Source organism: Plectropomus leopardus, chromosome 24, assembly GCF_008729295.1.
Source record: "Plectropomus leopardus isolate mb chromosome 24, YSFRI_Pleo_2.0, whole genome shotgun sequence".
Classification (NCBI taxonomy): domain Eukaryota; kingdom Metazoa; phylum Chordata; class Actinopteri; order Perciformes; family Serranidae; genus Plectropomus; species Plectropomus leopardus.
This window is the reverse complement of record NC_056486.1, coordinates 3,692,069-3,719,422: the sequence shown is the minus strand read 5'-3', so window position 1 is coordinate 3,719,422 and position 27,354 is coordinate 3,692,069. Positions and strand designations below refer to the sequence as shown.

Genomic DNA, 27,354 nt, shown 5'->3' with positions numbered 1-27,354 from the left:
TGGCAAAAAATAGGCAATAGTATAGTATGGCGAATAAAGTCAAAATTTGACAGCTCCTGAAAATGGCTAAAAATGATATAGAATAGCTTATAGAGATGCGTAATAGTATTCAAAGTGAAAATAAAGGTTACAAAAGTCCAAAAACTCATAAATTAGCATGTCCCAAAAATGGCGAAAAAAAGGTAATAGTATAGTATGGCAAAAAATTCAAAATTTGACTGCTCCTGAAAAATGGCTAAAAATGATATAGAATAGCTTATAGAGATGCGTAATAGTATACAAAGTGAAAATAAAGGTCAAAAAAGGCCAAAAACCTGATAATTTAGCATGTCCCAAAAATGGCGATAAAAAGGCAATAGTATAGTATGGCGAAAAAAGTCAAAATTGGACCCCTCCTAAAAATGTCTGAAAACGACTTAGAATAGCTTGTAGAAGCGCGTTATAGCGTACAAGTGGAAATAAAGGTCAAAAAAGGCCAAAAACCTGCTAATTTAGCATGTCCCAAAAATGGGGAAAAAAAGGCAATAGTATAGTATGGCGAAAAAAGTCAAAATTGGACCCCTCCTAAAAATGTCTGAAAACGACTTAGAATAGCTTGTAGAAGCGCGTTATAGCGTACAAAGTGGAAATAAAGGTGAAAAAAGGCCAAAAAACAGCTAATTTAGCATGTCCCAAAAATGGGGAACAAAAGGCAATAGTATAGTATGGCGAAAAAAGTCAAAATTGGACCCCTCCTAAAAATGTCTGAAAACGACTTAGAATAGCTTGTAGAAGCGCGTTATAGCGTACAAAGTGGAAATAAAGGTGAAAAAAGGCCAAAAACCTGCTAATTTAGCATGTCCCAAAAATGGGGAAAAAAGGCAATAGTATAGTATGGCGAAAAAAGTCAAAATTGGACCCCTCCTAAAAATGTCTGAAAACGACTTAGAATAGCTTGTAGAAGCGCGTTATAGCGTACAAAGTGGAAATAAAGGTGAAAAAAAGGCCAAAAACCTGCTAATTTAGCATGTCCCAAAAATGGGGAAAAAAAGGCAATAGTATAGTATGGCGAAAAAAGTCAAAATTGGACCCCTCCTAAAAATGTCTGAAAACGACTTAGAATAGCTTGTAGAAGCGCGTTATAGCGTACAAAGTGGAAATAAAGGTCAAAAAAGGCCAAAAACCTGCTAATTTAGCATGTCCCAAAAATGGGGAAAAAAAGGCAATAGTATAGTATGGCGAAAAAAAGTCAAAATTGGACCCCTCCTAAAAATGTCTGAAAACGACTTAGAATAGCTTGTAGAAGCGCGTTATAGCATACAAAGTGTAAATAAAGGTCAAAAAAGGCCAAAAACCTCATAAGTTAGCATGTCCCAAAATGGCAAAAAATAGGCAATAGTATAGTATGGCGAAAAAAGTCAAAATTTGACAGCTCCTGAAAATGGCTAAAAATGATATAGAATAGCTTATAGAGATGCGTAATAGTATTCAAAGTGAAAATAAAGGTTACAAAAGTCCAAAACTCTCATAAATTAGCATGTCCCAAAATGGCAAAAAATAGGCAATAGTATAGTATGGCGAATAAAGTCAAAATTTGACAGCTCCTGAAAATGGCTAAAAATGATATAGAATAGCTTATAGAGATGCGTAATAGTATTCAAAGTGAAAATAAAGGTTACAAAAAGTCCAAAAACTCTCATAAATTAGCATGTCCCAAAAATGGCGAAAAAAAGGTAATAGTATAGTATGGCAAAAAATTCAAAATTTGACTGCTCCTGAAAATGGCTAAAAATGATATAGAATAGCTTTTAGAGATGCGTAATAGTATACAAAGTGAAAATAAAGGTCAAAAAAGGCCAAAAACCTGATAATTTTAGCATGTCCCAAAAATGGCGATAAAAAGGCAATAGTATAGTATGGCGAAAAAAAGTCAAAATTGGACCCCTCCTAAAAATGTCTGAAAACGACTTAGAATAGCTTGTAGAAGCGCGTTATAGCGTACAAAGTGGAAATAAAGGTGAAAAAAAGGCCAAAAACCAGCTAATTTAGCATGTCCCAAAAATGGGGGAAAAAAAGGCAATAGTATAGTATGGCGAAAAAAAGTCAAAATTGGACCCCTCCTAAGAATGTCTGAAAACGACTTAGAATAGCTTGTAGAAGCGCGTTATAGCGTACAAAGTGGAAATAAAGGTGAAAAAAGGCCAAAAACCTGCTAATGTAGCATGTCCCAAAAATGGGGAATAAAAGGCAATAGTATAGTATGGCGAAAAAAGTCAAAATTGGACCCCTCCTAAAAATGTCTGAAAACGACTTAGAATAGCTTGTAGAAGCGCGTTTATAGCGTACAAAGTGGAAATAAAGGTGAAAAAAGGCCAAAAAAACCTGCTAATTTAGCATGTCCCAAAAATGGGGGAAAAAAGGCAATAGTATAGTATGGCGAAAAAAGTCAAAATTGGACCCCTCCTAAAAATGTCTGAAAACGACTTAGAATAGCTTGTAGAAGCGCGTTATAGCGTACAAAGTGGAAATAAAGGTGAAAAAAGGCCAAAAACCAGCTAATTTAGCATGTCCCAAAAATGGGGAACAAAAGGCAATAGTATAGTATGGCGAAAAAAATAAGTCAAAATTGGACCCCTCCTAAAAATGTCTGAAAACGACTTAGAATAGCTTGTAGAAGCGCGTTATAGCGTACAAAGTGGAAATAAAGGTGAAAAAAGGCCAATAACCTGCTAATTTAGCATGTCCCAAAAAAATGGAAAAAAAAGGCAATAGTATAGTATGGCGAAAAAAGTAAAAAATTTGGACCCCTCCTAAAAATGTCTGAAAACGACTTAGAATAGCTTGTAGAAGCGCGTTATAGCGTACAAAGTGGAATAAAGGTCAAAAAAGGCCAAAAACCAGCTAATTTAGCATGTCCCAAAAATGGGGAACAAAAGGCAATAGTATAGTATGGCGAAAAAAGTCAAAATTGGACCCCTCCTAAAAATGTCTGAAAACGACTTAGAATAGCTTGTAGAAGCGCGTTATAGCGTACAAAGTGGAAATAAAGGTCAAAAAAGGCCAAAAACCTGCTAATTTAGCATGTCCCAAAAATGGGGAACAAAAGGCAATAGTATAGTATGGCGAAAAAAAAGTCAAAATTGGACCCCTCCTAAAAATGTCTGAAAACGACTTAGAATAGCTTGTAGAAGCGCGTTATAGCGTACAAAGTGGAAATAAAGGTCAAAAAAGGCCAAAAAAAAAGCTAATTTAGCATGTCCCAAAAATGGGGAAAAAAAGGCAATAGTATAGTATGGCGAAAAAAGTCAAAATTGGGGACCCCTCCTAAAAATGTCTGAAAACGACTTAGAATAGCTTGTAGAAGCGCGTTATAGCGTAAAAAGTGGAAATAAAGGTCAAAAAAAGGCCAAAAACCAGCTAATTTAGCATGTCCCAAAAATGGGGAAAAAAAGGCAATAGTATAGTATGGCGAAAAAAAGTCAAAATTGGACCCTCCTAAAAATGTCTGAAAACGACTTAGAATAGCTTGTAGAAGCGCGTTATAGCGTACAAAGTGGAAATAAAGGTGAAAAAAGGCCAAAAACCTGCTAATTTAGCATGTCCCAAAAATGGCGAAAATAGGCAATAGTATAGTATGGCAAAAAATTCAAAATTGGACCCTTCCTAAAAATAATGCACCTCTACAAGCAGTTCTAAGTAGTTTTCAGCTGTTTTTAGGACTGAAAGTTTGGACTTTTTACATGACCTTTTTAAACATTTGACAGTGTGTAAGGGAAATGTTAAATCCAGTCAGTGGATCAGGAGGAACAGTTTAGGAGTGGGAGTGGCCTGTGTTTATAATTCAAGAAAATTGATTAATATCTTCAAAATAAAGACTACATGTGACTAAATTGACTTTATAAGTTATTTAAAAGTTGCCAGTTTAGATTTTACAAAGTCGTGAAGAAAAAGCAATCTTTAAATCAGTGTTTTATTAAAATGTTTCACGCATTCAGTCTATGACAATAACAAAAGGATTTGGGAATTTGTTAAATGTGCCATGGTGACGCTAACTTAAAAACACAAGTCAAAGAGTACACACAAAGAGCTACATTATGCCGTGTAGAAGTGTGAAATCTCCCGAAAACATTTCTTTAACTGTATCCAGAAAAAACAAATGTAAAGGGAAGTGCAAACATTGGAAAACAGAACGTAAAAGTATAAGTGAGTTAAGAGTTTTTTACAAAGTGCAACAAGAACAGATCCCTCTGAGGGCTTTAAAGAATTTTAAAGTGTGAATATGCAGTTTTGTGATGCCATAGTGAGACAGATTTTGTAAACACATTCAGACAGTGTCATTTTGGTCACATTTTAAAATTCATTAATATTGCATCAATATATATATATATATTTATAATTAGCACACTCAATAGTTAGCTTTGTACACAAAACACATACTTTAATGTAAAAGTTAGACCAAATGTGCCCAAACAAACAGGGACCAATTAAGTTTTAGCAGCATTGTTGGCGCTTGTTGCCAGAGGAGAAACACCTGATTAGTTAAAAATTTATTGAAAATAAAGGTACAAATACAGTATTGTGAGGCTCATAAAAAACTGCAGCCCTCATTAGCAGGTTAATATTACTGGTACCCTACAGCCAGTGTGTTTATTTGCACAACAGCAACAGGGAACAAGTCCCCCCTTGGCACGGACCGACCCACCTTTCCCTAATAAATTCTGCATAGAAACTGAATGGATGACGTGAGTTCAGCTGTGGCCCTTTTGGATTCTATGCAGGATTTAAAGTTAATTTTTGGTCACACCCATTTAAATGTCCCCATGAAAAAACGTATGTGGAGGTGTAGCGAGTTGCCCCAGCCAGCAGGGTTTACACTGCACCAGTTAACCCGGTCATCAGTAGCAGCCGTCTTTCCAGGTGCTGTCACGAAGGGCACTGAGGTGGACAAGCTCTTTGGAGGCGTCAGTAAACTGCGAAAGAGAATGCAGAGAGATCATATTAAATTCTGTTAAACTGAAAACAATGCGATCAAGCGATGTTGTATTTTTTCGAGATCTGGAATGTCAACCATTGACAAACAAATTCTGATCAGGTCATCCCTTAAGTCAAAGTTTGACTTCTTGTCCCGTGTGTCTGCAGGACAGATGAAGTGGTCCAGAAAACCGTAGAGGACAAGTTTTGGAGAGTGCACCGTGCTAAGCATCGCTCATCGTCTCAACACGATGACAGACAGTGACAGGACACTGGTGAGTCCTTCACTCTCTGATTCTAGAAAAAAAATGTACTCAGTTGAGATTTTTACTGCACAAGGTGTAGAAGTTAAGATGTTGAAGCTGCTGCTACAGTATGTTCATTTTCGAGGTTTTAATCATTATGATACATCATTTTTAAACCCAATTGAAAGTACAAACAGCTGCTCTATAACAAATGTGGTTTTGTTTCCAGGTTCTAGATGCTTCAAGATCTGGATGGCATCTTTTATAAAATGGTGCAGCAGATTGGAAAGCAAGAGGCAGCTAAACAGGCAAGTTTGAACTGCAGAACAGAAACACATTTTAAAGATGAAAATAACTTTTGTCTTGGGCATGACTAACTTTGCAAGCTATCTTTCTTCAGGTAGAAGACAACAGAAGCCATCCCAGCATATTAATGGACATGCAAAACCAGCAGAGGGTAACTTGACTGCCCTGCGAGCCTGGGGAAACTCCAACTCTGCACTTTGCACAGAAGCTACATTATGCTGCATAGAACTGTCCGAAAACATTTCTTTAAGTATCCAGAAAAAACAAATGTAAAGGGAAGTGCCCAGGGAAAACAGAATGTAAACAAAGCTCCAACCTGCACTTTGCCAGAATAGTGAAGAAAGCGCCAGGCTAGTCCTGCTCCTGCAGCAGCACATGGGCCTGATAGCGCTCCAACGATGGTATGTTAGGAGGCCGATGCCTCAAACGGACATAATACTGTCATTTTTTGTAAAGAATGTTGAAATGGATCACTATTTATTTTGTATGCTTTATATTTATCATTTTTCATTTGCTGCTCACTGATGTCTTGATCCTTACAAAGTTGTAAGTGCTTTATGTAAGTTTTTGCAGAACTTTAATGTCATAATGTACAAATAAAATAAATAGAATTTTCATTTTCATCCTGTCATCAGTCATTAAAAGACATGTGCAGCGATGGGAGTTTTACCTTTCGAGAGGCCGGTTTGTGTGTAACAGTGTTTTTTAATTTCCCATTTGCTCTGTGTTTGAGTTTTAGTGGGGACCTGCGAGTTTTGAAGCGACATTACAAAAGGAGAGGGTTAAAAGTGGTCAGGAGAATGAGAGTCTGGGTGCGGAAGGCTATGTTGGCGTGATGGATAAGCTGTGTGACAGCCGAACCTGAGATCACAGGTTCGAATCCAGCGCTGGCAGACCCGGATGCAACGTATAGCTGAGGGGTTAAGGGGAGGGGAAGAGATGCATCTCATAATGGGGAAGTGGTCAGGAGGGTAGAAGGTAGAGGATAGGGGGTAGAGGGTAGGGGGGGTGGGGGGCTAGGGGAGGTCAGGTGGCTATTAGAGCCCTAGGTAGGCTAGGTGGTTGCGCGCCTCCGGGTGCGCAGAGAAGACTGTTGGGCGGCGGCGCCCGAAGACCGTGGGACGGTCGCGCCTCCGGGCGCAGAGGAAGTCTGCGGGCGGCGGCGCCCAAACATCGAACGACGGCGCCTGCGGGTGAGCAGCGAACGAAAAACAAGTCAGCCGGGAGCACCCGCAGGCGCCGCACACGGGAGTCCGTGTCTTGCTTCCGAGCATAACGTCGAGACGGTAGCGTAGCGCGTAGCGTAGCGCGTAGCGCGTAGCGCGTAGCGCGTAGCGCGTAGCGTAGCGCGTAGCGCGTAGCGCGTAGCGCGTAGCGCGTAGGCAAGAAAGGCAAGTAAGCAAGTAAATAAGTAAATACAATAACAATAAAAAACAATAAAAAAAATTAAAAAAAAGGAAACAAAATGACACAAAAGCCACAAAGCGGTGGCACGTGGACACACTTATGCCGCCCGACCGCACTTATACCACACACTTATAACACGCAGCCACACTTATACCCCAACCAGCAACCCTCCATCTTTACACAGCACACAAACCACAGGAGGAACACATCCTCGACTCAGCAACAACACAAGTCAACAAGTACCTGCTTTGGAAAAACCTTTATTTGTTTGTGGCAAAAAACACTTACAACATTGAACAACTTGCCAACACACAAAGACAAAACAACATTTTACAACTATTACACACATATGTATGTATATATATATATATATATATATATATATATATATATAAATATATGTATATGTATATATATATGTATATATATATATGTTTTTATATATATATATATATATAAATATATATATATGTATATGTATATACTTTATATATATATATATGTATATATATATGTATATATATATATGTATATATATGTATATATATATATGTATATATATATATATATAACACACACACATATGCACAAATATGCCACATATACATTATAACATACACATTACCATATATAAATACACATACACCATATATATATATATACATACATAGATATATATACACACATACATACATGTGTGTATATACATACATACACACACCTATATACATATACACACAACACACATATACATACATACAAATACATATACATATATATATATATATATACACATACATACATATATATATATGTATATACACATATATACATACATATAACACACACACACAATATATATACATACATATATACATATATATATACATACATACATATATACATACACACACATATATATATATATATATATATATATATATATATTATATATATAAATATATATGACAAGTTGAACCACCCAACCATTAACTAAGGTGAGAAATGCACAAGGAACACATACTGAACTGTCATACAAAGTGGCTCAACCATTTACACAAAATTCCCAGCTAAGATTCAAACACATTACATCCAACTCATCAAGCTTTTTTGACAATTATTTGCACTTTGTACGCTATAACTCGCCTCTACAAACTATTCTAAGTCGTTTTCAGACATTTTTAGGAGGGGTCCAATTTTGACTTTTTTCGCCATACTATACTATTGCCTTTTGTTCCCCATTTTTGGGACATGCTAAATTAGCAGGTTTTTTATTGGCCTTTTTTGACCTTTATTTCCACTTTGTACGCTATAACGCGCTTCTACAAGCTATTCTAAGTCGTTTTCAAGACATTTTTTTAGGAGGGGTCCAATTTTGACTTTTTTCGCCATACTATACTATTGCCTTTTGTTCCCCATTTTTGGGACATGCTAAATTAGCAGGTTTTTGGCCTTTTTTTACCTTATTTTCCACTTTGTATGCTATAAACGCGCTTCTACAAGCTATTCTAAGTCGTTTTCAGACATTTTTAGGAGGGGGTCCAATTTTGACTTTTTTCGCCATACTATACTACATTTGCCTTTTTTCCCCATTTTTGGGACATGCTAAATTAGCAGGTTTTTGGCCTTTTTTGACCTTTATTTCCACTTTGTACGCTATAACGCGCTTCTACAAGCTATTCTAAGTCGTTTTCAGACATTTTTAGGAGGGGTCCAATTTTGACTTTTTTCGCCATACTATACTATTGCCTTTTTTTCCCCATTTTTGGGACATGCTAAATTAGCTGGTTTTTGGCCTTTTTTGACCTTTATTTCCACTTTGTACGCTATAACGCGCTTCTACAAGCTATTCTAAGTCGTTTTCAGACATTTTTAGGAGGGGTCCAATTTTGACTTTTTTCGCCATACTATACTATTGCCTTTTTTTCCCCATTTTTGGGACATGCTAAATTAGCTGGTTTTTGGCCTTTTTTGACCTTTATTTCCACTTCGTATGCTATAACGCGCTTCTACAAGCTATTCTAAGTCGTTTTCAGACATTTTTAGGAGGGGTCCAATTTTGACTTTTTTCGCCATACTATACTATTGCCTTTTCCCCATTTTTGGGACATGCTAAATTAGCTGGTTTTTGGCCTTTTTTCACCTTTATTTCCACTTTGTATACTATTACGCATCTCTATAAGCTATTCTATATCATTTTTAGCCATTTTCAGGAGCGGTCCAATTTTGAATTTTTCGCCATACTATACTATTGCCTTTTTTTCCGCCATTTTTGGGACATGCTAAATTAGCTGTTTTTTTGGCCTTTTTTGACCTTTATTTCCACTTTGTACGCTATAACGCGCTTCTACAAGCTATTCTACGTAGTTTTTAGCAATTTTTAGGAGGGGTCAAATTTTGACTTTTTTCGCCATACTATACTATTGCCTTTTTTTCCCCATTTTTGGGACATGCTAAATTAGCAGGTTTTTGGCCTTTTTTTTACCTTTATTTCCACTTTGTATGCTATAAGACGCTTCTACAAGCTATTCTAAGTGGTTTTCAGCCATTTTTAGGACGGGTCCAATTTTGACTTTTTTCGCCATACTATACTATTGCCTTTTTTTCCCCATTTTTGGGACATGCTAAATTAGCTGGTTTTTGGCCTTTTTTGACCTTTATTTCCACTTTGTACGCTATAACGCGCTTCTACAAGCTATTCTAAGTCGTTTTCAGACATTTTTAGGAGGGGTCCAATTTTGACTTTTTTCGCCATACTATACTATTGCCTTTTGTTCCCCATTTTTGGGACATGCTAAATTAGCAGGTTTTTGGCCTTTTTTGACCTTTATTTCCACTTTGTATGCTATAACGCGCTTCTACAAGCTATTCTAAGTCGTTTTCAGACATTTTTAGGAGGGGTCAAATTTTGACTTTTTTCGCCATACTATACTATTGACTTTTTTTTCCCCATTTTTGGGACATGCTACATTAGCAGGTTTTTGGCCTTATTTGGACTTTATTTTCACTTTGTATGTTATAACGCGCTTCTACAAGCTATTCTAAGTAGTTTTCAGCCATTTTTAGGAGGGGTCAAATTTTGAATTTTTTTCCATACTATACTATTGCCTTTTTTTCGCCATTTTTGGGACATGCTAAATTATCAGGTTTTTGGCCTTTTTTGGACTTTATTTCCACTTTGTATACTATAACGCGCTTCTACAAGCTATTCTAAGTAGTTTTCAGCCATTTTTAGGAGCGGTCAAATTTTGACTTTTTTGCCATACTATACTATTGCCTTTTTTTCGCCATTTTTGGGACATGCTAAATTATCAGGTTTTTGGCCTTTTTTTGGACTTCATTTTCACTTTGTATACTATTACTCGTCTCTAGGAACTATTCTCTATCATTTTTAGCCATTTTTAGGAGCAGTCAAACTTTGACTTTTTTATGCCATTTGGGATAATATAATATCAAACTGCTTTTTTATGCTCTTTTCAACAACATACTTAGCTATGACAGTTTATAGTTGAGTCCTTGTGGAGGTTTTTGACAAATTGAAAATATTTCCTTCCCGAGATATCTCATTTATAAAATTGGGATGGGCAACTAAAAAACATCATGCCACATCAACATCAACATCAAGCATAAATAAAATAAATAAAGACTTTACCTTCGAGCTGGTTGGGCCACCTTGTTGCGGGGGGTTGAGCTTGGAGTGCCAACAAAGGAAGCAGGACGGGGCAGGCTGCTGCGGGGCGTGTTCGGCGTAGAGGTGGGTGTCCCCCCTCCACCTGGTGGTTTACTGAGCAGAGGGATGCCACTGCCACCCCCTGTGTTCATCCCGCTGCTGACGTTCAGACCCTGGAGGCTGGTGGAGGTTGGCATGGAGGACGAGCCCTTAATGGTGGGACTGACGTAGGCGGTGGCCTTTATCGGCTGCCGTGATAATGAGGAGAAGTTCCCGACGCTCTGGACCCTGTTTTGTAGCTGGCCTGGGGAAGGGACTGGAGGTGGATAACAGACAAATGATTGCATTAGATCAATTTGCATATGTATTTCATGATAAAAAAACGTTTTCAATTCTTAATTTCTCAAATGATGGTTTGCATATAAATTACTCACTCTCTGTTACTTTGAATTTGTTAAGAAAACGTAGTTTTTCTCTTATGCCTCTGCAGTGAATTAAGAATCCAAAAAAAAACAGAGAAACTACTTGATAATTTGAAGTCACAGTTGTCCACGTTTAACAACAGTACTTTGCAAACAGCCCTTTCTGATGGAGAACTGAACTCTACTGAAGAAAAGGATCGTTTTAGATTCTTGAACACAGAAGTTGTTGGTCTACTGCTGCTGCGATCACTTAGTTAGTCTGTGTTGTTGTTCAACTTTGATGAATCCAAACTCACCTTTTAAACACCAAAGTCACAAAACAGCACAAACAAACTAACTGATTGAGGCAGCGGTAGACCAGCAAGTCCAGCGCTCAACGAGGTAAAATGACTTTTGTCAGTGGATTCTGGCTTTGAAGAGAGCATAATAAAGCTTCAGATTCAGATCAGTTTTATGTAAAACTGTATCTGTTTGGGGAGTACAGAGCATATACTGCACAAAAGAGACTTGGACTAAACTGCACAAGTTGTGCAAGCCTCTGTAAACTTTTTGTTTCAAAGATTTTTTGGGGCTTTTTCGCCTGCATTCGGATAGGTCAGCTTAAGTGTGAACAGGGGAAAGAGAGAGTGGATGACCTGCAACAAAGGGCCAAGGAAGGGTTGAGTGTACCTTTATTCCACAAGTGGCCCCAAAATAAACAAAAATAAAACAAGAGAATCTGTGTCTTACTGGAGGACTGCAGTCGAGCCAGCCCGCTGGATGAATCGAAACTCTGGCTGTTACGAAGCAAAGAAGGGGAAGCACTGGGGTTGGTTGGAATGGGCACACTGGGCATGCTGGGAGTTCTGACAAGGTTAGGCATGCTCCTCCGCAGCTTATCTGACAAAGACACACAAACAAATGAAGTTAAGAGATGCACTATGACAAATTTTAACGTAAAAATAGACATATTTACTGGCATAAAAGCTTTAAGTTGTCAACATATCAATAAATGCGTTACAGTGTACTGTGTGAGCTGCTGAGTCATGCTTGTTCCTTTTAAAGCTGCTGTGAGAACAGTTTTCCAGCCCCCTCAGTCAGATATACACTCCTAACCCTAATCCCATCAAATTCTCTCTCTCTCTCTCTCTCTCGTCTCCGCCTCGAAACGGAAAAGCACGCCAGTCTGACGGCTTTAAGAGTGCTTGTACAAGAGGCTTAGACAAAGTTATTCTTAAGGTGTAAAGGACATCAGCGCAGGTCAGTCCGAGACGTGGACACGATTAGAGAGAGAAGACTAGTTTATCACATTACTTTTAATTTAGGAGTTAGTGGAAAATAATGTTGACTTACTCTCATATTCAGCTGGACCCCGCGATGAAGTTTCAAACAATACACATATATACAAATACACACAGAAATATTGCACGTACACAACATGTAAACAAAGAGATAACTTATTAGTACTGGTGACAGTGTATTTCGATAAGTAAGTATGGTCTAATGTCGCATATTTCTACCTCATTTTTTTGACATGTAAATTAAAGTGGCACTTAGAGGACTCTTTTTGAGTTGCATTATGAAAAGGCGCCACGGTTTATGGATATTTATGCCAGAGCTACATTTTTGTTTTATTTTTCGAGAAAGCTGCAACAATTGCTAGACTAGATGTCAACTATAAAATTAATCCCCAACTAACGTAATAATAGATGAACAAATTTAAGCCCCGCTCCCCCATTTTTTCAAGCTCCTTAAAGGTCAATATTTTCTGTGAAGATTTTTAATTTCCTCCTTTGTGACAGTAAACTAAATATCTTTGAGTTGTGGAAAAACATAGACAACTGACAACATCATCTTGACCTCTGATTGATATTTTTGGAAATTTCTTTGACATTTTAAAGACCAAATAAGTCATTGATTATCTATAAAATAATCAACAGCTTGTTATTTCTCACCTGATCCTGGTCTGAAGCCATGCTGCTCGGCTGCGCAGAGGCTGCCCAGTCCAAGTCCCTGCGGCTGGGCCTGGAGCTGCGGTTGAAAGGCGAAGCCAGCGGAAGGGTAAGGCGGGGTGGAGGGGGTGGAAGGTGGGGTGGACAGGGAAGTGGTGCTTCTTCGCCAGTCTCGGATGCTGGAGAAGGTGTGGGAGTGTGGCAGGCGGGTGAGGCGCGGCTGCGGCGGGGGCAGGAGGCCGTAGTCTTCGTCGTCCTCCTCGTCTTCCTCCTCCAGGTCGGGGCCGGCGCTGAGCTGGCTGAGCTGGAAGGTGAAGCTCTGGCTGCGGCGGTTGGCCAGGACGGAGGACGTGCTGGCGTAGTCCTGTCTTAGACCTGGGGGAGCAAAATATGAGGACCAGCGTGCAAGACAGACACACACACACACACACACACACACAGACACAGACACAGACACACACACAAAGGCCAGGACAAACACACACAGACACAATCATCACCTCCTGGGGTTAATGAAGCTGAAGTAGCGATGGGCTCTGAGATCTGGTGTCATATGTTAAAATATTAGAAAGGAGGGAACAACAGAGACAGATGGACAGCAGCAGAAGTCAATCGGCAGACAACGACAGAGAAACGACAAAAAAAAAACCAAAAAAAAATATACAATCCATTTTTCCCAAAATGTTTTTTAAATTATATTGACTCAATTGACTTGAAACAGTTTAAAGGGTCACTTTGAAAAACTTCCCATGTTTGTGTCTAATGGGAACAGTTTTTGAAGTTGGTTCAGTATTGAGCAACTATGTCACGCTGTCTATTCACGTTCACTTGAAGTGTTTATTTTTTCCACTGCCAGGGTCAGACTGTTATTCTGAGTGTCTGTTTTCTTATTTTATTGTATCATCATTTTATTTTATTTATTATGTAATTTGTATTATGTCATAATGATATTTTGCATCTTGCATTAAAAGCTTTTTCCATCGTATCAATTGTCATACACGTGCAACTAATAACTATTAACAATGGCTTGGTTTAGCAATTATTCTAGCTTTGTGTTGTGTGTCTGTTTGAATCAATAACTCACTCTCCTCCTGCAGTCGGGCCATAACCTGGACGTCGGTGAGGTCCTGCAGTTTGTATCCCAGAGTGATGGAGTCATCCTCCACCTCTGAAGCACCGAGGTCGCTGTCCATGGAGGACTGGGGGCTGAGGGTGGAGCGCCGGAGGCTGCGGCCTTCAAACAAAAATAAAACCTTGGTTCTCATCATCTTCACTTTCCTGCTCATTTCTGACAGAGTTAAACAAATGAGACAGTCACTGGAGCTCAGCTCGGTAATGAGAGAAGCCCTTGAGTCTTCTGAGTGTCCTCTGCATAAAGATGAAGGATCCAAACTGATGGAGGCTCAGAGAACTAGAGTCTGTTAAGCAGCAGTGAGGCAGAAATATTATCAGAGAGGTTACACCAACCTCTTCTCGGTTAATGATATTCCTGCTCTCTCGAATAATCCGGCCCATCATCACTGTTGTTATTCTAATTACTTTGGTCACATTTTGTTCTCATGTGGCGTCTGAGGACAAGTTTTCTGCAAACTTTTATTTGCCTTTTTGGAATATTTTACCCACATTTTACATATTTTCTCACTTATCACTAATGGCTGTTCACTTGAAATACTGAAATCCTCTTGAATGTATTGAAACCGTTTACAGTGAGGTTTTTGGATTATTCTCAGTAGCGTTATCTTCCTTTCTCAAAAGACATGTTGCGCCTGAACTTCTTGAAATTTTTCAATTTTTCAAAAAACTGTGGCCCATTTTACAAATAAAGACAGCACACGATGAGCAATGAGCTTCACATGATGCTATTCACAACTTTGATAATTTGCACTAAAAGCAGCAACAAGTTTTTCAGCACCAAGAACAGCCAGCAGACGGCGCTGAGAACAGTGTTTCAGCACCACGGAAAGCTACCGGACTAAATGTTTCCACACCAAGAAAAGGCTCCAGCATCAGCAATATCGACTACACTGTGTTTCAGCACCAAAACAGTGACCAGACTGTTTTAGCGCCAAGGAAACTGACTGGACTAAGTGTTTCAGCTCCGAGAACAGCCACAAGATTAAGTCTTACAGCACCATGGACAGCAACAAGAATAAGTGTCACAGCACCAAGAACAGCGACCAGAATAAATGTTCCAGCAACAAGAACATCAACCACAGTTCATGTTTCAGCACAAACAACAGTGTCCAGACTAAACGGTCCAGCACTGAGAACAGGGACCGGACTCAGTGTTTCAGCACCAAGAACAGCACCCAGATCTAACATTTCAGCACCTACAACACTGACCACAGTTCGCGTTAAAGCAACAGCACCAAAAACAGAGACGAGACTAACTGCTTCCAGCATCGAGAAGCTACCAGTCTAAGTGTTTCAGCACCAAGAACAGAATCCAGACTTGGTGGTCCAGCACTGAGAACAGTGACCACACCAAGTGTTTCAGCACCACGGACAGCAACAAGACTACGTGTCTTAGCACCAAGGACAGCTCTCAGACTCAGTGTTATACCACGAATAGCAACAAGAATAATTGTTTTAACACTAAGAACAGCTACCAGATTAATTTTTCAGCACCAAAGATAGCGACCACACAAAATGTTTCCACACCAGGAACAGAGACCAGCACCAGTGATATCAACTACACTGTTTCAGCATCAAGAAAAGCCACCAATCTAAGAGTTTCAGTACCTGAAACACACAGTCTGAAACCTGAAAATTACAATTAAAAATACAATAAAAACATAGAGAATAAATAAATAATAATAATAATGGGGCAAAGAATAAAATACAAGAAAATGACCAAAAAATTAGCACAACAACCTTTTCAATAATAAAAACAAATTATAAATATTATAGTGTTTTTGCCCCTATTTTTCTCTCACTCTTTTTTTTTTAATTAAAAAATAACTTTTAGGTATTTTTTTTTGCCACCTCTCTTGCAGTTTGCAGGGCATCTCTTGCCAAGCAGCTTATTGCCTTTTGCACAGAGTTTTGTTGTTGAAATTTGGACTCAGTATTTTTATATTTCTGGCCATGGCCTTGAAAACATTATATCACTTCAGTGACACACAAATGGGGCAGACAGATTAAAGTGAGTTTTAGATTTGGAACAGCATATCTAATAAGAGAAAGCTAAAGAGCAGGCCATGGCTTTTTAATGCTGTTTGAACTATCATCGTCATGGAATTGAGCCCTAGGGTAAGAAGCCACAGTGCGCCCCTGTGGCAGTCCCTACACAAACACTGAGCCTCTCTCGTTCCCTGCAGCTTCCCCCTCTGCCGAGTCTGGAACATTATTTCTTTCCATCACGAATAATGCACAAAAAGGCTGCAGCACAGTTTGATTTTTGAACCGTAGCTCAAAGCTGCAGCGGAAATATATTCTCTTACTCCCTCAACCTCCATGATATCTTAAGAGCTTGTGGTTGACCCAGTTCTATACCGAGCACCTGCATATTATTATTCTGATTACTGTACGTATTCAGTTTGATGTTCTGTTCTGTACGAGGCAGCAGGGAGGAAGAAGCTGCGGTTAGGCTTACTGCGGCTCGCAGGGAGGAACGTGGGAGTCCTCTCAGCTAGGGGGGAGAGATCCTTCCCTACAGGACTCAACGTCCGATGGAGGACCGGGTGGAGCGGGGAGGACAGGGATGGAGCTAAAGGAGGGAGGGTAGAGAGAGAGATTTGAGTTTTTCAGAGCTGCTGTCGAGATAAAAAGTTCAACGTTGTAGTCTGGAGTTACCGTGTCTGTCAGATGACGGGGAGCAGGGTTTGGCTGAAGGGGAAGCACTTATAGGTGACACACCGGCCACTCGACTCAGAGGAGGGCCGGGGGAGGAGGTGGGAGAGGGGCTGGACAGGGAGCTGCGCCACCTGGAGACTGAGGAGTGGGAGGAGAAACAAGTAAAGAGGAGATCAATAACAAAACGTATCATGAAAATCAGTAGTGTATATCACATAGCAATCAATAAGACAAAAGCATTGTTTTGTCTTGGCCAGGTCTCTCTGGAAAAAAGATTTTTAATCTCAAACCTGGTTAAATACAGAAAAATAATAAAACAAACCAATTCAGTTTATTCTGTTTGATTGAGATTCTAGTAATTTTAGCATCTTTGGTAAATCGCTTGTGGTTTGACTGATTGAAAGTCAAAACTGGCTCTTACAAACACAACCAAAATGCAAATACAAAAACAAACGGGCGTCTCTGCAGAGAGAGCCGGCACTGTGCAGCCGTTACCTCACCGCTCTGTGACTGTCACGTACGGCTCTATTCAACAGCTCCACACGCGCTCAGCACAAAGGGACAAAGCTGCATTCAACACAACAGAGCTGCCCACACACTGCAGCTGTACCTGGTGCCCAGACACACAGAGATGCACAGAGACGCACAGAGACGCACAGAGACGCACAGAGATGCACAGACAGACACACATACACACACACTTGGGTTACTATTCATAGCTGTAGAGGAGAAAGTTGTGGCTGAAGCAGCGCTGATGTGAATATCTTGGGGATAAAGATTCAGACAGAGGATTTCTCTTTATTACCTTTCAGTGTGAATATGAGCCACAAGAAGCTACGGACAAAAGGAAGGGGCGCTTCGCTTTCATGTAAACCGTTTCCATGGCAACAGCTCTCCATTTCTCGCTGTACTCAGAACCAGAGGCGGAGACAGGCAACAGGGGCCGAGCTGGTGGGAGGATTCCTCCGCCCGACGCTCACTCTGATGCGCAGGAGTGCAGCGCCTCTGATGCAACACGCTGCACAGCGGCTGCAACTTCGCAGGATTGTGGTCAACACTGAGACCCAGATATCCAGGTCAAAGCTGGCCACAAGTATGTGGACACCCTGCAATGTTTTGCATGCCACTATGTATAATATTAGGTCCATACAAGCATGGTTTTGGCTGTTTGGTGTGAAATAACCCATCCGAACTCTGTGGGAGAAACTGAAAAGAGGCTGTTAAAGCTGCAGAAAAAAATTATACTAAGGGACAAGCATTTTAAAATTTGGTCCAGTATTTGTGCAGTTTGTTATTGTGAGCAAATCTCGCTCGAGGAGACGTCTTGTTCAGTTATTTCGTGGGAAGTGATTTGTTGCAGGAATATTAAGGGAAAAAAACGTAGTGTGAGCTGGGGAGAGGAGCGCCAGAAAGACTTTGCTGTGTTAGAGCACAGACAGCTTATTATGATTTTACAAATTCACAATATCATATCAGAATGTTTAGCTAATTTAAACGATATGGAAAATCTGTCGAGACTTCATATAAAATATTTTGAAAAGTGCATTTGGTGCGCAGTGTGATACGAGTGTGTGTAATACACGTTTTCACGACCCCAGACGACACAGTGACAGCAGTAAATGTAGAAGCTTTTATAAAGAGGTCGCCTACAAAAGAGAAGTCCAAGAAAAAACTGCATTTCCTTGAAAAGTCTCCAGATAATGGTTTTATTTTCACAGAGTGCTAAAGCGTCCTCGCACAGAGGCGCCCACGCAGGTGAGTCTCCTCTCATTAGAGGCCTCTGGGTGCTAAGCTGCCTGTTCAGCTGAGACCGTGGGAGCTGTGGCACACACACACACACACACACACACACACACTGCAACCTACAAAAGGAACTCATATATTCAACGAGGACTTCTCTAACAGACCGACATCCAGATTGTTAAAAAAAAAAAAAAGCAAACTCTTTTTTTTCCTGGTCAGCTGTCGATTAGCTCAAGACGTGAAAATCTATTTTTAAAAAGTCGCTCCATGCAGTAACCATGACAACCATGAACACACACCAAGAGACAGACTCGACATCACTGTTGATGTAACCATGACAGCTCAGCAGGGGTACTTCCTGCTCAAATGTTGTCCTCTTCTTCAGTGGTGCATGATGTAATTAATCACGTCAGACATGCGGGTCAGGTGACCGCGGCCTGATCTGCTTAATGCTACAAGGCGCGGACGGATTATCGTCTGTAAGGTCCAGTGTCCTGCTGAGTCCTATTAGTGACAGAGAAGTGAAGGTGATCTAACTTTAACCTGAGGACAGTTACATTTACATTGGCCACTTTTCACAAGTTTAATAAACTTTTGACTATTTTCTGAAAGTTTCTGCATCAAAAGTTTTATTGAATACTCAAGAAAAAATCAAAATGGTCAGATTAAAGTATTAATAACAATATAAGTGTTTGTAAGTGGCAGCCCTAAAGTATGGAGACAAACAAACCGGTTCTCTTCATACATCCATGGGAATATGAGCGCATTTATTTATTTATATGTAGTCATTTTAGTCTGGCTTTTAATTGAACCTTACCTATTAATCTTTTGACTACTGTACACATTTTAGTTTGTTTTACTATATGCTATACTACTGAATTATTTTTTAACATTTTTATCTATTATTTTGTCCTGTTATCCTTTTAGTTACCATTTTATCAACTACTATTTTACTAGTATTTTATTTATTTAGTTTCCTCAGTTCCTGGCTTTAATGAGAACTCTTTTTTATTGCTTTAATTAATTACATATATGTGTATGCTTACGCGTATATGTATGCGTATGTATGTGTTCCAGTATAACCACTGTAACTGCTGAAAAAGTCGCTCTGACTCTCCTGGACCAATCTTGAAACGCACCTGAGCGGATAAATACGCTGCCAGTTGTATCTGCTCTCTCATGACAATTTTGTTATTCTGTCGAAAAAACTAACAGAATAATTTCTGAAAACAGCTGAAGCGAGAAGAAGGCACTGCCATTCTTGAGCCTCTCTCACTGTGCCACATCTCTGTCACGATGGTCATCTTTCATCTGGGACAGCCCAAAATCACACAGCGTATACTGGACCCCGAAATCAATGTTGTGATAATGGCGAGTAAGTATCTGACACTGCCTCTGACATTTATGGGCGTTTTGCATCCTGTTATCATGTTGAACACCTAAAAACTACTTCCAACACTGTTTTTCTGTGTTCAAATGATGGCAAAAAAACCTCCAAAAAAAGGACTAATCTAAGTTTGACAACATTGAGACAGGCTCAACATGGACCAACAAGCCAACCAACATGAATAAATATAAATATAAATAAACACTAGCAATCTTGACACTTTTCATTTTCTTCCAGTCTCACTTTATTTGATCACATCTCTCTGAAACTCTTAATTGATGACTTTGGCGCCAGACGGCCTCCCACTCACGTCAGCGAGGGCATCGAGCTATAAAGTCTCGACGGGAAACAATTCAACAGTTCTTCCTGGCAAAGATTTGTGTTGTGCGTGAGTCAGGGAGCGAAATGTGTTAAAGCTGTGTGTACATCAGTTTAAAATAGCCTGAAGGAGAGAAGCATCCTGCAAACTAATCTGCTGTCTCAGCCCTGGCTTCAGCACGGCCGCTGAGGAACAGGCTTCTTACGAAAACAAAAGAAGAAACACAAGACTGAAGAGCAGCAATAAAAAAGGGAAATTACAGAAAAACAACCTTTAAACAGCCACTTCTAGAGACTAGATGAGGCCTAAAATCATTAAGATAAAATGTGAAAGAGATTTTCAAACATGAAATACTCTGTAATGCAGGAAAAGTGACAAATCTGAAATTAGAAACACCCCGAGACTGAACTCCAGCTGAACTCCAGGGAGACGTTTCCAGCATCGTTCACTAGACAGCGAGGGACTCCTTCCCCCCCCCCCCCCCCCACCCAATCACCACACACACACACACACACACACACACACACACACACACACTTAAACACAGAAATTTAACTGTACTCCTTAAAGCCAAAAAGATTCTCGAGAATGCAATTCAGATGCATTCTCGTGGCGGGTCCACGGTGATATCAGCGTGTGCTAAACGTTGACAGATTCCTAAACCCACCAATCAGGCACAGGCTCAGCAGCCAACGGTGCCACAAAGAGACACTAAACGACTATAAAGAGATGCAAAACAGCTGCAAAGGTACACAAAGAGACCCATAACAACTACAAAAAGAAGCAAAACAACCACAAAGAGACACAAAATAACTAAAAGCAAAGCAAATACAAAATGAAGACGAAGATAAAAAAACTACAAGCAAGAGATGAAAAACACCTACAAACATGCAAAACAGCTGGAAAGAGACACAAAATGACTACAAAAAGGGGCAAAACGACCACAAAATGATACAAAATCATGAGAAAGAGACATAAACAACAACAGATGGACTCAAAATTACCACTAAGAGACAGAAAACAACGAGAAAGAGATGCAAAACAACTGCAGAGACAATAGACTCAAAATGACTGCAAAAATGAGCGAACTACCACAAAGGGACATAAAAAGACGACCAAAAGGACGTAAACAAATACGAAGACACTCGAAATAGCTTAGGAGATGCATAGCAACTACCAAAAAGACTAAAATGACTGTAAAGACACTAAAAAATGACCAAAAGGACAAATAACCACGATAAAGAGACGTAAACAACTACACAAGGCAACTACAAATACACTCAAAATGACAAAAAACAACTTAAAAGACGCACATAATGACCACAGAGACAAACACGACAATAGAGATGAATAACGACCATAGAGAGCAAAACGACAACAAGCTCATGATCTGCCGATGCTGCTAAACCGAGAAGGAAATTTGTGCTCTTTAAATCAAACTGCTGACACCAAAAAAAAGTTCTCCACTAATGTTAGTTATTAAGCACTCTGAAGCGAACCTCAGTGAGCTCAGTGCTGTTTCACACTGACTGTATTTGGCATCTCACAGTGAGAAACGTGCAACCAGGAGAAAATGGAACTAAGCATCACTTGTTTTTGTTTGCACTTTCGAAAGCTCCCTAAAAAGAGACAGAACCCGTCCAGAAACGCTTCAGCTAAAGATCGAAAAAGCATCTGTGCTCAGAGCGCTGCTTCAGCTGCAGCAGCGCTCTGAGCCGTTTGGTAACAAATCAAAAGGTGTGATTTCACTCTTTTAGCTTGACTCAGACGTGACGATGCACAGTAACTTGTAATTTAACACTTTCTGACGACAGATTCTTCACTTGCACAGTCGGCTCTTCTGAGTTCAGCACAGCCTCACCCTCGGGGGACAATCACGCTCATTTTCTTTCCACACAAACAGTCTGTACCTTGTTCCAGTCGGAGGGACAGTGATCTCCTGGCGGCCTCCACCTCTGATTTGGGAGAGTCCAGAGCCTGCCGGCACCACTGCAGCGGTGAGACGGAGGTGTCTGTCTCTCTGGACTTGGACGGCACATACAACCTGGAAAGAGACACAGGAGACAGATGTCTAAACTGCCACGGGACAGTCAAAAAAAACCACAAAACAATCACAAGGAGACAAAAACACTACACAAAATCCACAAGGTGACATGAAATGACTACAATAACACACACAAAAAACACAAGGAGACACAAAACAACCAAAAAAAGAACAAAACATCATCAAGGAGACACAAAATGACGACACAGAGACACAAAACCGCCATAAGGAGACATGAGACAACTACACAGGACACAAAACAACCAAAAGTAGACACAAAATAGCCACAAAGAGACACCAAACAACTACAGGGACACACAAAATGACGCCAGAGAGACACATCATGAGTATAAAGACAACAAAGAACCATAAGGAGACACACACACAAAATGAGACACAAAGTGATGCAAAAAAAAAACCCACGAGACACAAAAAACAAAAGACACAAAACTACTACAAAGAGATACTGAACAAGTGTGTCTAATATTTGAAAGATTTCAGCTTTAATATCTTATTGTTTAAAATAACGCATCACTGAACATAAAGTCTTCTGTTTCACACAATCACAGGAAACTTACCAAAAACGGAAAGTCGTCGCTAAGTAACAGGTGCCATTTCTATGCAGTTTTTCGATGCAGTATCACTGTGATTTTTTGTTTTGCATTATACAGCACATGTTATTTCTACCGACTCATCTCCTCCTGAGTCACAACATCTCTCCTCCGGCTTCGAGGTGATGCTGAGCTTTTCAGGTATGAGGAAGAGGAGCGACGCCGTTCAAACAGAGTGGATCTGATTATTCTGACAGCCCTGAACTCCTACGCGATTTTGCTCTGCAGGCAACACGCAGGGAGGGAGCTGAATTATAGATTAAAACTGTCGCAGACATCAGGTGAGACCTGAAGGGGACACACAAACACACCTCGGCGACTATTCCTAGACGCGAGGAGGGGACACGCCTGAGACGTGAAGACGCCAAATAAAAGATGAATGCAAATGTGCTGCAGTGCAGAATCAGCCGCATCTTTACTCCTCAAAGATAACTTTGATCTCCTCTCGTTCTACCATGTAGTCTATCATCACCGATATATATGGGGTGGACAAAATATTAGAAACACCTCTCAGTGTTATGCAATATATTTTTAAGAGTACGACAAACTAGAGTGTTCAAAATGACCATGAAGTTGAAAACGTCGAAAACAGAATGACATTGTGACTGTATAAATGCAGGACTTTACTGCAGGACTGTTGCTACATATTTAGACAATAAACGGGAAACTGGACTCTGAATCTGTAAATCTCAGCACATAAACATTCATGTTATTTCCTGTATATTTATAATATACAAAAAATTACAAAACTAATCAGTAAATTCTGACTGAACAGACACAGGACCAAAGTGTCACGGGCCCCAGGGCAAAATGTCAAATGTCAAAAAGTAGCAACAAAGAAGACACAAAACAACCCAAGGAGAGACAAAAAAACTAAAACGAGACAAAAACAACCACAAAGGGACAATGAATAACCACAAAGATGCGCAAAACGACTACAAAGACTCACAAAACCACTACAAGGAGACACAAGACAACTAAATGAAGACACAAAACAACCACTTGACAACAATTGACAAGAGACATAAGATGACTAAATTATGTCACAATCATCAAGAGACACAACAAACCACAGCGCTGTGTGTTGCTCCTGTGTAGTACAGGTGGTGGGGCCCTTTGCATAGCTGTGCCCAGGGGCCCATTGCATCAAAATCCACCTGTGCTCTTTTCTATTTCAAATGTTTATCATTGTCAACATCAACACTGACTCTATACGTTAGAGTTTTCCCATCATTAACCGAAAAAATTAGCAACGTGAATACCGAACTGTGACCTATAGTGAAACCTTAATGCCTGAAAAGCTGAATCAATAGACGACTAATGAAAACACCTGTAGTCCTATTATACAGAGAAAACTGATACTATTCACACTAAGCATCTCCCTGTTATTCGCATGACATTGTCACTTCAGCCTGCAAGTTGCAGCATATTTGGCAACATTTCAGTTCCTTATTTTGGTTATTTAGCAACAACATTGCGCTTTTTAAGAGGAAGAAGGCAATAAATGACAATTTAGAGAGTTTTTCTGCAGGCTTTTGGAATACATTTAAGGAAAGAAGCCACACTACCTCTTTCAAATTGATGTTTTGGGGCATTTTGGGGGTTAAACTTAGAGATAGGTAGATCAAGGCAATAAGGCAAAAGCATGCAGCAAAATAGCATTTTTAGATGTGTCTCATGCACAGAGGAAGAATGGCAGCTTGGTGCAGCATTGCTGACAGGCCTAAAAACATGTGGCATCTCATCTCTGCTAATTCACTTCCAAAGTGTGTGTGTGTGTGTGTGTGGGTGTGTGTGTCTGTGTGTCTTTGTCCTGCAGGAGGCTGGACACATCCAGACACAATGAAAAAGAAATCTGAATTAAGCATCTAAATGTGCATGCAGGAGTCATGACTTACAGCTTCTGCACAAAAGCAACAAATGGTTGAAAATTAAAATAGTTACCATGTTTCATCAGAGTCGTCCGAGCAGCACAGAGAATCAAAATCCAAAAGTTCCAGCTCATCCAGAACCGACGGCTCGGAACCGTCCTCCGCCTCCCCCGCAGCCGCTCCACCCCCGCCGGAGTGCGGCTGGAAATAGTCGAAAGGCTCCTCCAATGACCCCAAGGACGTCTGGCAGAGCAGGGTGGGCAGCGGGCTGGGCAGGCAGTACCCGCCGGCGCCGCTGATCACGCACGCCGGGGACACAGGCAGCACAAGCGGGCCGCCGGAGCAGCTCGTCGCCCGGGTGCGCAGCTGCTCGTTCTGCCGCTCCAGCTTCCGGACCAGCTCCTGCAGCTTCTTCACCTCCAGCTCTGCGTTCAGGGTGTTGCTGTTGCAGTCCACCTCCGTCATTATCGCGTGGTTCAGCACCGCCGCCTCCATTGGAGCAGAACACGTAAAAACGAGGCTGTCTGAGGCTCCAACGTGGTTGAGAAATGGAGGACAGGTAGGGCCAAGCTGCTGCGGCTCACCCGAAGCCCTCACGCTGCTTCCCGTATTCCGGCGGCGGGTAAGCCTGTCTGGACGCTCACCCAATGGGAGACTGCATGACTCCACCCCTCCTGCACGCACGCACGCACACACGCACACACACACACACACACACACACACACACACACACACCGAGCCTCCGCCTCCAGCACCCACACAGCTGACTCCAGGTACACGCTGCACCTGTCGCACAAAAATAATCAGCCAAAATCCAACATTTAACCTACATTTTAAGACAGATTATTTAAAAATATATGCTTTTATCTCGAACAAATGCACTGCACCAACTGTCGTTTACTTATCAATCAATATTCATTCAGCTGATGACTGAATTGTTCTGATTATTCTGGGATCGGCAGAGGCGCACCTGCTCCTCATTTATGCGTAATTGGCGACATCGAGTGGCTGAAACTGGTCATGACATTACAGGGTGTCTACAGGTATCTGAAATTTAATGGTTTTCAAGACTTATTCAAACAAAAATAAAATAAAAGTAAATTTACGACAATTTCTGGACAAATAATCTTGTTTTTAATTCAAGTATTACAGGTAAATTTGAGTAAGTTGAGAATATACGGGTCATTCTTTAACTGTTTATTTTTTTAATTTTTTTTTTAGAAATTCTAATGAATATTTAGAAAAATGTATTGATACAATATTTTTAGTGATTAAACACTGGCATTGTCATTTCCATTATTATATGTATTTTCAGCGATAGATGGAGTACCTGAAAGCCAGACTTGATTTTGGAAGAAGTTAAAGTCAAATATCATAATGTTACTATATATTCTGTAATATAAAAGTCTTAAAGTAACTGATATTTACTGTACTGAAGTATCGAGAGTAATTTTGTCATAGTAGATGTAGTAAAGTTCTCTCCCTCTTCCCTTCTTTCTTTCCTTTCTTTCCTATCTTGTACCAAGTACGTGACTAAAATTTTTTGGGGAAAAGTAGTGAAGGAAAACGATTTTTATTAAGGATATGTAAAGGTTTATTGCTTTGTAACATGACGCCACTGAAATTCAACGATTTTAAACCAAATTTACAAAAAATAATTTTTACCCAAATGTGAGACTGATTTTTGGACAAAACTTATTTTTTCTTCAAACATTACAGGTAATATAATGTTTAGTATATATGGGTTATTTTTTAACTACAGTCCGATTTGGTTGGAATTTTTCAGAAAATTGAACAAATATTGAATCTTTTTGATACAATAGTTTCAGTAAAATAACAATGTGATTGTTATTTGCATTATCACGTCTTTTTCATCACAAAAATAAACAAAGAGATGGAAATGACTGATAGAAATTATATTAGTTTTACATTAAAAAAAACTAATATGTTGGCTTGCTATTTTTTATTTTTTTTGCATTACCATCAAATACACACAAAAAGTAATGTAGTAAAAAAGTATGATATAAAAATATTTAGGTCAACAAAAATGTACCTTGATTTCTTCTTATCTTAGATCCCACGGGACTCTCCTGTCACAACTATTACTGTGGTCACCAAGTACACAAACTCTACGTAAAAAAAAGAAAAAAGAGAGAAAAAATTACTCATAAATCTTACAACATGAAACATTTCATTAAAATGGGTTTTGGTGTTTCATTTGCATTTAAAGTTAACATTAGATCAATATCAGAGTCCAAACTAAGCAGGGCCGAAATCTGGCTAAAGGAAAAAGGAAACATGGCAAAAAATATTTTTAAAAAAGCCACTTTTATTTATTTATTTTTATTTTTACATTTTGTGTGTTGCTTTCGTTGTCAGGTTAACGTATCACGGCAGTTCAATTTAAGTGTTTCAAAAAATATATATTAAAGTGAGTTAAGTTTATCAACATTTGCCTGCAGGTAAGTATAAAAAAAAACAAAGCTTTAGGTTCAGGGGTCACATCAGAAACATTTACATTCACACTTTACTCATTTTGACCTTTTGAAATGAAATAAAATGTTTGTGGCAGTAAAGACTGTTTAATTGCTTTTAAGGCCTAAAATTTACAGAATTAAAGTTTAGTAACTTTCAAGCTTTACGGGCATGCAA

At 39.7% G+C, this 27,354-nt stretch overlaps 1 protein-coding gene across 1 annotated transcript; it reads right to left on the bottom strand.

Annotated features, from left to right (window-relative positions):
* Positions 1-4,788: 4,788 nt before the first annotated feature.
* LOC121963000 (SLAIN motif-containing protein 1-like) lies at positions 4,789-25,320 on the bottom strand. Its single transcript, XM_042513355.1, is given in 11 exon segments — positions 4,789-4,921; positions 4,924-4,949; positions 10,561-10,894; positions 11,730-11,879; positions 12,333-12,344; positions 12,935-13,306; positions 14,016-14,165; positions 16,527-16,640; positions 16,727-16,864; positions 22,086-22,219; positions 24,775-25,320. Coding segments are annotated over 11 exon segments (1,899 nt in total). The 5' UTR covers positions 25,197-25,320; the 3' UTR covers positions 4,789-4,874.
* Positions 25,321-27,354: the final 2,034 nt, after the last annotated feature.